At 42.6% G+C, this 12,371-nt stretch overlaps 1 protein-coding gene across 2 annotated transcripts in view; it reads right to left on the reverse strand.

The window, feature by feature from the left end:
* The window catches only part of Galphas (G protein alpha s subunit), a 123,505-nt gene that overhangs the window by 12,640 nt on the left and 98,494 nt on the right, over nucleotides 1–12,371 (reverse strand). For both annotated transcript variants that reach the window (XM_071686222.1, XM_071686223.1), the window contains one exon: nucleotides 9,232–9,430. In XM_071686222.1, coding sequence (XP_071542323.1) covers nucleotides 9,232–9,430 — 199 coding nt within the window. The remainder of the gene's footprint in view (nucleotides 1–9,231; nucleotides 9,431–12,371) is intronic.

A 12,371-nucleotide genomic window follows, 5' to 3' on the forward strand; every position in this document is an offset into this window, starting at 1 on the left:
TGTAGGTTTGCGGCAGGGGTGTGTGATGTCTCCATGGTTCTTTAATTTGTTTATGGATGGGGTTGTTAGGGAAGTGAATGCAAGAGTTTTGGAAAGAGGGGCAAGTATGAAGTCTGTTGTGGATGAGAGAGCTTGGGAAGTGAGTCGGTTGTTGTTCGCTGATGATACAGCGCTGGTGACTGATTCATGCGAGAAACTGCAGAAGCTGGTGACTGAGTTTGGTAAAGTGTGTGAAAGAAGAAAGTTAAGAGTAAATGTGAATAAGAGCAAGGTTATTAGGTACAGTAGGATGGAGGGTCAAGTCAATTGGGAGGTAAGTTTGAATGGAGAAAAACTGGAGGAAGTAAAGTGTTTTAGATATCTGGGAGTGGATCTGGCAGCGGATGGAGCCATGCAAGTGGAAGTGAATCATAGGGTGGGGGAGGGGGCGAAAATTCTGGGAGCCTTGAAGAATGTGTGGAAGTCGAGTACATTATCTTGGAAAGCAAAAATGGGTATGTTTGAAGGAATAGTGGTTCCAACAATGTTGTATGGTTGCGAGGCATGGGCTATGGATAGAGTTGTGCGAAGGAGGGTGGATGTGCTGGAAATGAGATGTTTGAGGACAGTGTGTGGTGTGAGGTGGTTTGATCGAGTAAGTAATGTAAGGGTAAGAGAGATGTGTGGAAATAAAAAGAGCGTGGTTGAGAGAGCAGAAGAGGGTGTTTTGAAATGGTTTGGGCACATGGAGAGAATGAGTGAGGAAAGACTGACCAAGAGGATATATGTGTCGGAGGTGGAGGGAACGAGGAGAAGTGGGAGACCAAACTGGAGGTGGAAAGATGGAGTGAAAAAGATTTTGAGTGATCGGGGCCTGAACATGCAGGAGGGTGAAAGGCGGGCAAGGAATAGAGTGAATTGGATCGATGTGGTATACCGGGGTTGACGTGCTGTTAGTGGATTGAATCAGGGCATGTGAAGCGTCTGGGGTAAACCATGGAAAGCTGTGTGGGGCCTGGATGTGGAAAGGGAGCTGTGGTTTCGGGCATTATTGCATGACAGCTAGAGACTGAGTGTGAACGAATGAGGCCTTTGTTGTCTTTTCCTAGCGCTACCCCGCACACATGAGGGGGGAGGGGGATGGTATTCCATGTGTGGCGAGGTGGCGATGGGAATGAATAAAGGCAGACAGTGTGAATTGTGTGCATGGGTATATATGTATGTGTCTGTGTATATATATATATATATGTGTACATTGAGATGTATAGGTATGTGTATTTGCGTGTGTGGACGTGTGTGTATGTATATACATGTGTATGGGGGTGGGTTGGGCCATTTCTTTCGTCTCTTTCCTTGCACCACCTCGCAAACGCGGGAGACAGCGACAAAGCAAAATAATAATAATAATAAATATCTTTCTTTCAAACTATTCGCCATTTCCCGCATTAGAGAGGTGGCATTAAGAACAGAGAACTGGGCCTTTGAGGGGATATCCTCACCTGGGCCCCTTCTCTGTTCCTTCTTTTCGAAAATTAAAAAAAAATGAGAGGGGAGGATTTCCAGCCCCCTGCTCCCTCCCCTTTTAGTCGCCTTCTACGACACGCAGGGAATACGTGGGAAGTATTCTTTCTCCCCTATCCCCAGGGGATATATATATATATAGTAAAAGCTTTGCGGAAGATGAAAGCCGGCAAGGCAGCGGGTTTGGATGGCACTGCAGTGGAATTTATTAAAAAAAGGGGGTGACTGTATTGTTGACTGGTTGGTAAGATTATTTAATGTATGTATGATTCATGGTGAGGTGCCTGAGAATTGGCGGAATGCTTGCATAGTGCCATTGTACAAAGGCAAAGGGGACAAAGGTGAGTGCTCAAATTACAGAGGTATAAGTTTGTTGAGTATTCCTGGGAAATTATATGGGAGGGTATTGATTGAGAGGGTGAAGGCATGTACAGAGCATCAGATTGGGGAAGAGCAGTGTGGTTTCAGAAGTGGTAGAGGATATGTGGATCAGGTGTTTGCTTTGAAGAATGTATGTGAGAAATACTTAGAAAAGCAAATGGATTTGTATGTAGCATTTATGGATCTGGAGAAGGCATATGATAGGAGTTGATGGAGATGCTCTGTGGAAGGTATTAAGAATATATGGTGTGGGAGGCAAGTTGTTAGAAGCAGTGAAAAGTTTTTATCGAAGATGTAAGGCATGTGTACGTGTAGGAAGAGAGGAAAGTGATTGGTTCTCAGCGAATGTAGGTTTGCGGCAGGGGTGTGTGATGTCTCCATGTTTGTTTAATTTGTTTATGGATGGGGTTGTTAAGGAGGTGAATGCAAGAGTTTTGGAAAGAGGGGCAAGTATGCAGTCTGTTGAGGATGAGAGAGCTTGGGAAGTGAGTCAGTTGTTGTTCGCTGGTGATACAGTGCTGGTGGCCGATTCATGTGAGAAACTGCAGAAGCTGGTGACTGAGTTTGGTAAAGTGTGTGAAAGAAGAAAGTTGAGAGTAAATATGAATAAGAGCAAGGTTATTAGGTACAGTAGGGTTGAAAGTCAAGTCAACTGGGAGGTAAGTTTGAATGGAGAAAAACTGGAGGAAGTGAAGTGTTTTAGATATCTGGGAGTGGATTTGGCAGCGGATGGAACCATGGAAGTGAATCATAGGGTGGGGCAGGGCGCGAAAATTCTGAGAGCCTTGAAGAATGTGTGGAAGTCGAGAACATTATCTTGGAAAGCAAAAATGGGTATGTTTGGAGGAATAGTGGTTCCAACAATGTTGTATGGTTGCGAGGTGTGGGCTATGGATAGAGTTGTGCGCAAGAGGGTGGATGTGCTGGAAATGAGATGTTTGAGGACAATATGTGGTGTGAGGTCATTTGATCGAGTAAGTAATAATAAGGTAAGAGAGATGTGTGGTAATACAAAGAGTGTGGTTGAGAGAGCAGAAGAGGGTGTTTTGAAATGGTTTGGGCACATGGAGAGAATGAGTGAGGAAAGATTGACCAAGAGGATATGCGTGTCAGAAGTGGAGGGAACGAGAAGTGGGAAAGACCAAACTGGAGGTGGAAAGATGGAGTGAAAAAGATTTTGAGTGATCGGGTCCTGAACATACAGGATGGTGAAAGGCATGCAAGGAATATAGAGAATTGGAACGATGTGGTATACCGGGGTCGACCTGCTGTCAATGAATTGAACCAGGGCATGTGAAGCGTCTGGGGTAAACCATGGAAAGTCCTGTGGGGCCTGGATGTGGAAAGGGAGCTGTGGCTTCGGTGCATTAAACATGACAGCTAGGGACTGAGTGTGAACAAATGTGGCCTTTCTTGTCTTTGCCGAGCACTACCTTACACACATGTGGGGAGGAGGGGGTTGTTATTTCATGTGTGGTGTGGTGGCGATGGGAATGAATAAAGGCAGACAGTACATACAATTATGTACATGTGTATATATGTATTTGTCTGTGTGTGTATATATATGTATACGTTGAGATGTATAGGTATGTATACGTGCGTGTGTGGATGTGTATGTATATACATGTGTATGTGGGTGTATTGGGCCATTCTATCATCTGTTTCCTTGCACTACCTCACTAACGTGGGAGACAGCAACAAAGTATAATAAATGAATAAATAAAAAGATGTTGTGGAAGGAGGTAAATAAAGTGCATAAGACAAGGGAACAAATGGGAACATCAGTGAAGGGGGCTAATGGGGAGCTGATAACAAGCAGTGGTGATGTGAGAAGGAGATGGAGTGAGTATTTTGAAGGTTTGTTGAATGTGTTTGATGATAGAGTGGCAGATATAGGGTGTTTTGGTCGAGGTGGTGTGCAAAGTGAGAGAGTTAAGGAGAATGATTTGGGAAACAGAGAAGAGGAAGTAAAAGCTTTGCGGAAGATGAAAGCTGGCAAGGTAGCGGGTTTGGATGGTATTGTGTAAGACTCAGGCATTTTTTTTTTTTTTTATACTTTGTCGCTGTCTCCCGCGTTTGTGAGGTAGCGCAAGGAAACAGACGAAAGAAATGGCCCAACCCCCCCCCATACACACGCATATACACACGTCCACACACGCAAATATACATACCTACACAGCTTTCCATGGTTTACCCCAGACGCTTCACATGCCTTGATTCAACCCACTGACAGCACGTCAACCCCGGTATACCACATCGCTCCAATTCACTCTATTCCTTGCCCTCCTTTCACCCTCCTGCATGTTCAGGCCCCGATCACACAAAATCTTTTTCACTCCATCTTTCCACCTCCAATTTGGTCTCCCTCTTCTCCTCGTTCCCTCCACCTCCGACACATATATCCTCTTGGTCAATCTTTCCTCACCCATTCTCTCCATGTGCCCAAACCACTTCAAAACACCCTCTTCTGCTCTCTCAACCACGCTCTTTTTATTTCCACACATCTCTCTTACCCTTACGTTACTCACTTGATCAAACCACCTCACACCACACATTGTCCTCAAACATCTCATTTCCAGCACATCCATCCTCCTGCGCACAACTCTATCCATAGCCCACGCCTCGCAACCATACAACACTGTTGGAACCACTATTCCTTCAAACATACCCATTTTTGCTTTCCGAGATAATGTTCTCGACTTCCACACATTCTTCAAGGCCCCCAGAATTTTCGCCCCCTCCCCCACCCTATGATCCACTTCCGCTTCCATGGTTCCATCCGCTGCCAGATCCACTCCCAGATATCTAAAACACTTCACTTCCTCCAGTTTTTCTCCATTCAAACTCACCTCCCAATTGACTTGACCCTCAACCCTACTGTACCTAATAACCTTGCTCTTATTCACATTTACTCTTAACTTTCTTCTTCCACACACTTTACCAAACTCAGTCACCAGCTTCTGCAGTTTCTCACATGAATCAGCCACCAGCGCTGTATCATCAGCGAACAACAACTGACTCACTTCCCAAGCTCTCTCATCCCCAACAGACTTCATACTTGCCCCTCTTTCCAAAACTCTTGCATTTACCTCCCTAACAACCCCATCCATAAACAAATTAAACAACCATGGAGACATCACACACCCGTGCCGCAAACCTACATTCGCTGAGAACCAATCACTTTCCTCTCTTCCTACACGTACACATGCCTTACATCCTTGATAAAAACTTTTCACTGCTTCTAACAACTTTCCTCCCACACCATATATTCTTAATACCTTCCACAGAGCATCTCTATCAACTCTATCATATGCCTTCTCCAGATCCATAAATGCTACATACAAATCCATTTGCTTTTCTAAGTATTTCTCACATACATTCTTCAAAGCAAACACCTGATCCACACATCCTCTACCACTTCTGAAACCACACTGTTCTTCCCCAATCTGATGCTCTGTACATGCCTTCACCCTCTCAATCAATACCCTCCCATATAATTTACCAGGAATACTCAACAAACTTTTTTTTATATTATTTATTATACTTTGTCGCTGTCTCCCGCGTTTGCGAGGTAGCGCAAGGAAACAGACGAAAGAAATGGCCCAACCCACCCCATACACATGTATATACATACGTCCACACACGCAAATATACATACCTACACAGCTTTCCATGCCTTGATTCAATCCACTGACAGCACGTCAACCCCGGTATACCACATCGCTCCAATTCACTCTTTTCCTTGCCCTCCTTTCACCCTCCTGCATGTTCAGGCCCCGATCACACAAAATCTTTTTCACTCCATCTTTCCACCTCCAATTTGGTCTCCTACTACCATTAATTTTTCATTAACTATTTGTTATTATCATTTTACTGTAAGTTACGTAGAGTTAGATGCATGTTCCCACGGGCTACTGTTACTCAGGATGTTTGAACACGTAAGATCTGATCTGTTATTTGAACACGTTGTTGAATGGGTGTTGACGGACTCCCATAAAACTCCTGTCAGTGTGACCTGAGGGGACACACTGGCCAGCATCGTCACACTGTTCACTAGAGTGTGTCGTAGTGTGTCATAAGACTATAGCCCAGAGTACTACAGATGTACGTACATATTCTTTTGTAATAAATCTACAAAGGCCGCCTGATCTTCATTGACTACCATCCACAAAGAAGACCTGTATTCACTCCTGACAACTCAACCTTACAATTGCAGTGGAATTTATTAAAAAAGGGAGACTATATTGTTAACTGGTTGGTAAGGTTTTTTTGTATTGTTGACTAGTTGGTAAAGTTATTCTGTATTGTTGACTGGTTGGTAAGTTTATTTAAGGTATGTATGACTCATGGTGAGGTGCCTGAGGATTGGCAGAATGCTTGCATAGTGCCACTGTACAAAGGCAAAGGGGATAAAAGTGAATGCTCAAATTACAGAGGTATAAGTTTGTTGAGTATTCCTAAGAAATTATATGGGAGGGTATTGATTGAGAGGGTGAAGGCATGTACAGAGCATCACTCTATTCCACACCTTTCACCCTCCTGTATGTTCAGGCCCTGATCGCTTAAAATCTTTTTCACTCCATCTTTCCACCTCCAATTTGGTCTCCCACTTCTCCTCATTCCCTCCACCTCTGACACATATATCCTCTCTGTCAATCTTTCCTCACTCATTCTCTCCAAGTGACCAAACCATTTCAAAACACCCTCTTCTGCTCTCTCAACCACACTCATTTTATTACCACATCTCTCTCTTTCCCTTACATTATATTTACTTGATCAAACCACCTCACACCACATATTGTCCTCAAACATCTCATTTCCAACACATCCACCCTCCTCCACAGAACTTCATCTATAGCCCAGGCCTCGCAACCATATAACATTGTTGGAACCACTATTCCTTCAAACATACCCATTTTTGCTTTCCAAGATAACATTCTCAACTTCCACACATTTTTCAACAATCCCAAAACTTTCGCCACCTCCCCCACCCTATGATTCACTTCCGCTTCCATGGTTCCATCCGCTGCCAAATCCACTCCCAGATATCTAAAACACTTCACTTCCTCCAGCTTTTCTCTATTCAAACTTACCTCCCAATTGACTTGTCCCTCAACCCTACTGTACCTAATAACCTTGCTCTTATTCACATTTACTCTCAGCTTTCTTCTTTCACACACTTTACCAAACATCTTTTTATTCTCCCTAAAATTTAATGATACTCTCTCATCCCAACTCTCATTTGCCCTCTTTTTTGCCTCTTGCACCTTTCTCTTGACCTTCTGCCTCTTTCTTTTGTACATCTCCCAGTCATTTGCATTATTTCCCTGCAAAAATCGTCCAAATGCCTCTCTCTTCTCTTTCACTAATAATCTTACTTCTTCATCCCACCACTCACTACCCTTCCTAATCTGCCCACTTCCCACGCTTCTCATGCCACAAGCATCCTTTGGACAAGCCATCACTGCTTCCCTAAATACATCCCATTCCTCCCCCACTCCCCTTACGTCCTTTGTTCTCACCTTTTTATTTCCATTCTGTACCCAGTCTCTCCTGTACATGTGTATATATGTATATGTCTGTGTGTATATATATGTATACGTTGAGCTGTATAGGTATATGTGCGTGTGTGGATGTGTATGTTTATACATGTGTATGTGGGTGGGTTGGGCCATTTTTTCGTCTGTTTCCTTGCACTATCTCACTAACGCAGGAGACAGCAACAAAGTATAATAAATAAATAAATAAATAAATATATGTGCATATGAGTGGATCGACTATTCTTCATCTGTTTCCTGGTACTCCCAGGCTGATTTGGCGAACAGCGATTATGAATCATGTATTAAAAAACTCATAAAATATGGTTTACAGGATACAATGGGCTGAACCAGGGGATATGAAGCAGTTGGGGAAACCATGGAAAGGTCTGTGGAGCCTGATTGTGGATATGGTTTATGGTTTTGGTGCATTACACAACAGTTACAGACTGGATGTGAATGAATAAGGCCATTTCTTCACCTGCTTCTACCTTGAACACATGTATGAAAGAGAATAACTAAATCATTTGGAGTCTGAAGCAGTCCTGGATATGTCTTCATATAGGGCAAATTCAAAATTAATAAAGGACTATAAGTATGGAGAGAATGAGTGAGGAAAGATTGACAAAGAGGATACATGTGTCAGAGGTAGAGGGAACAAGGAGAAGTGGGAGGCCAAATTGGAGGTGGAAGGATGGAGTGAAAAAGATTTTGAGCGATCAGGGCCTGAACATGCAGGAGGGTGAAAGGCGTTTAAGGAATAGAGTGAACTGGAACTATGTGGTATACCAAGGTCGATGTGCTGACAATGGATTGAACCAGGGCATGTGAAGCATCTGGGATAAACCATGGAAAGTTTTGTGGGGCCTGGAGGTGGAAAGGGAGCTGTGGTTTCGGTGCATTATACATGACAGCTAGAGACTTGAGTGTGAACGAATGTGGCCTTTGTTGTCTTTTCCTAGCGCTACCTCATGCGCGTGCGGGAGGAGGGGGTTGTCATTTCATGTATGGCGGGGTGGCGACAGGAATGAATAAAGGCAGCAAGTATGAATTATGTACATGTGTATATATGTATAAGTCTGTGTATGTATATATATGTATACGTTGAAATGTATAGGTATGTATATGTGAGTGTGTGGACGTGTATGTACATGCATGTGTGTGTGGGTGGGTTGGGCCATTCTTTCGTCTGTCTCCTTGCACTACCTTACTAATGCAGGAGACAGCAACAAAGTATAATAACAAAAAAATAATAAGTATTTGGAAAGGTTATTCTTGGTAGTATTTACATAAGCATTTGCTGGGAGCATCAGATAGTAGTAGTAGGTTGGAACATTAGGTAATAGAAGTTGGTGGAAACACAGGTAGGAGCCTCTGAAAACACTCTGCCAGTGGCCCAGCAAGGGTGAGGCACCAAAGGCTAAGCAGCAGCACCAAAGCTTACCAGTTATGGAGACTTTTACTACGGCCAACCCCTTGAAGGAGTTCCCAAAGTGAAAAGAAGTCATAGATATGGGTAGATAGAATGATTTACATGAAGCAGTATACATTAAAAACAAAAAAGTAAAGAAAAAATATCATGAAAGGCTGATGAGAGGACAAAAGGGTAAGGCTGAAGTGGTGTGCATGTCAGAAAAAGTTTCCTTTTATCACAAAATGCAAAATGATCGTGGAACTTAAAGAAAAGGGTATTTCCATGTTCTCTGCAACACTATGATCTTGTTAAGACTTAGAATCCACCACTTTATCCTTATCCCTCTTGCCCTTCAAGAGTACTTTATCACATTTCAAACAAGCTTTTTATAAAACTCACTAGAAATTCGTCCCTGATGAAGTACTTTGCACGAACTACTTCTGGATCTTCCCCAGGTTCAACAGTGGCATCTAGAGGGGTCTGGTATCGGGCAAAATCTGAGAAATAATCTTCCAGCTTACTTTTGCCTGCCCGGATTTTTTCTGCTAACAGGTCTTGCTTATTCAAAAACAAGATGACACTAATTGTGCGTAGCCACCTGAAATAAAATATACATGTACAAGAAAAACTGTAAATTCTGCCTTTAACAGTCATTTCGAATAATCAGCTCATTATCTCGCTACTTTAAATATAAAGTGTATGAGCCGCGACTAAAATGAACTTCAGCATTTAAAAGAAACCACAACACCTCTCTTCCAAATGGTGACCAAAAAAGTATAAATATCTATCTTATCATTATACATATAAGTGGATCATGTGGCAATTCAGGATATAATTGGGGGCATGGGTATTCAGTAAGAATACAAATGGTGAGTGAATAGCTTGTGGAGTTGTGAGCTGTACAGGAGAGGCAAGTGGATATAATTGGTTTAAAAAAAAAAGTGACATAAATAAGTATTGGTGGAGAAGGATTATGTTCTAACTGACTGGCAAGTAAAAGAGAAGACTCTTTAATGAGATTATGCTAAGAGAGGCAGCTAGTGGGATGATATGACTGAGATGAGGGCGGTGAAAGCGAGCAAGTTAGGGTAAGAGGATTGTGCAAGGATATACCACAAGTGTAGAATGGTAAAGGGCAAATGTAAGCAAAGGCAGGCAACATTACCTAATGTCAATACACTAGAAGTTGAATGTTACAGAATGTTGGGATATTTTTTTGCATTATAATTGTTTTTTGAATATTGGTGATGTGGCATCATTGTCATCTATCATGACCTCTGTTTACCCATTCCTGTAAATAGCTAACCTCGCTCGCCCATCCGCAGTCAGCGCCAGTATTAGCAGTTATCTAATGTCCGTATAGTAGTAGGCAGGGAATGTTATGTAATAATGGGCCCTCGTGCACCGTAATTGTATAATGAAACTGGGTGATGTACACATCAGTTGTAAATAAATGCACAAATGATAAATTTAGTGTAAAACAAGTGACTGCACAGTCCCCTAGCCTTGTCCCAGGTGCGCCTGATGAACTGCCCATCCCCAAGTCCTCCTGTGCTACTGCTCTCTTCCTTCCACAGCCAGTTATGATGCAGTATCATGTAATACTTCTTACCTTCGTTTTTCATTCAATTTCATCTATTCATGTATGTAATGGCTTATTCCCTGCTACTTTATTATTCATAAAATGTGCTGCCTTACATGGATGTATAAAAAGAACATTGCCCATCCTTAATGGGTTTATTACAGGGAAGGATTGCAAGTACGTGGAATATGTACAAGAGAAAGTGGCAGGAGGTAAAGAGGAAGATACAGGGACTGACAAAAGAAAAAAGGGCAAATGAAAATTGGGTGAACAAGTATCACCTACCATAGAGATTAAGAAAATTTTTGGAAGGAAGTTAATCATATGGATACCATGAGAATAAATGGAAACAGTGTAAGACCTCCGTGGAGTATGGGTTAGCATTCCTGACCATGATGAGCTTATGGGTCACCCAGGGTATAACACATTAGCATTCCTGACCATGATGCGCTTATGGGTCACCCAGGGTATAACACAAAGGTTTGAATCCTGGTTGTTGCAGTCAGTCCACTGTCAACCCAGCTGTTCATCCACCCTTAGAGGTCAGTCGATAAAATGAGTTCCTGGCTCATGATACGGTGTATATATACATGTATTGCTATATATTATTAAACTCAATCGCTGTTTCCCGCGTCAGTGAGGTAGCGCCAGGAACAGATGAAGAAAGACTCATCCACTCATTTTCCCCATGGACTCATAGGAATATATGTACATACAAGCTTATACACTTACACATACATAAATATACATATACCTATCAACATACACATATATGCACACATATGTATATAAGCATACACAGACATATACATATATACATATGTACATACACATTCTTGCTTGCCTTAATCCATTCCTAGCGCCACCTGCCCTACAGGAAATCGCATTGTCACTCCCTGTTTCAGTGCAGTAGCACCAGGATATTCAATGTATGTATGGATCGTGATGAAGTGCCTGAGGATTGGCAGAATGCATGTATAGTGATACTGTAGAAAGGCAAAGGGGTAAAAGCGAGTATTCAAACTACAAAGGCATAAGTTTGATGAGTATTCCTGGAAAATTGTATGGGAGGGCAGTGATTGAGAAGGTAATGGCATGCAAAGAGCATCAGATTCGGGAGGAGCAGTGTGGTTTCAGAAGTGGCAGAGGATGTATGGATCAGGTGATTGCTCTGAAGGATGTGTGTAAGAAATACTTTAAAAAACAGATGGATGTGTATGTGGTATTTATGGATCTGGAGAAGGCATATGATAGGGTTAATAGAGATGCTTTGAGGAAGGTCTTAATAATATATGGTGTGGGAGGTTAAGCTGGTGGAGGCAGTGAAAAGTTTTTATCAAGGGTGCAGGGTATGTGTACAAGTAGGAAGAGAGGAGTGTGTTTGGTTCCCAGTAAAGGCTGGTCTGCAGCAGGGGTGTGTTATGTCCCCATGGTTAATTTGTTTATGGATGGGGTAGTTAAGGAGGTAAATGCAAGAGTTTGGGAGACAGGGCCGAGTATGCAGTCTGTTGGGTATGAGAGGACCTGGGAGGCAAGTCAGTTGTTGTTCACCGATGATACAGCGCTGGTGGCCGATTTGAGCGAGAAATTGCAGAAGTTGGTGAGGAGTTTAGAAAAGTGTGTGAAGGGGAAAACTGAGAGTAAATGAGAATAAGAGCAAGGTTCTTAGGTTCTGCAGGTTTTACGGACAAGTTAGTTGGGATGCACGTTTGAATGGAGAAAAATTGGAGGAAGTGAACTGTATTAGATATCTTGGTGTGGACTTAGGCAAGAAATTGAACCAAGGAAGTGGAAGTGAGTCACAGGGTGGGGGAGGGGGTGAAGGTTCTGGGAGCAATGAAGAATGTGTGGAAAGAGACAATATCATCTGATAGAGCAAAAATGGGTATCTTTGAAGGAATAGTAGTTCCAACAATATTATATGGTTGTGGGGCATAGGCTATAGATTGGGTAGTAC

This window comes from Panulirus ornatus, chromosome 42, assembly GCF_036320965.1.
Source record: "Panulirus ornatus isolate Po-2019 chromosome 42, ASM3632096v1, whole genome shotgun sequence".
Taxonomy (NCBI): domain Eukaryota; kingdom Metazoa; phylum Arthropoda; class Malacostraca; order Decapoda; family Palinuridae; genus Panulirus; species Panulirus ornatus.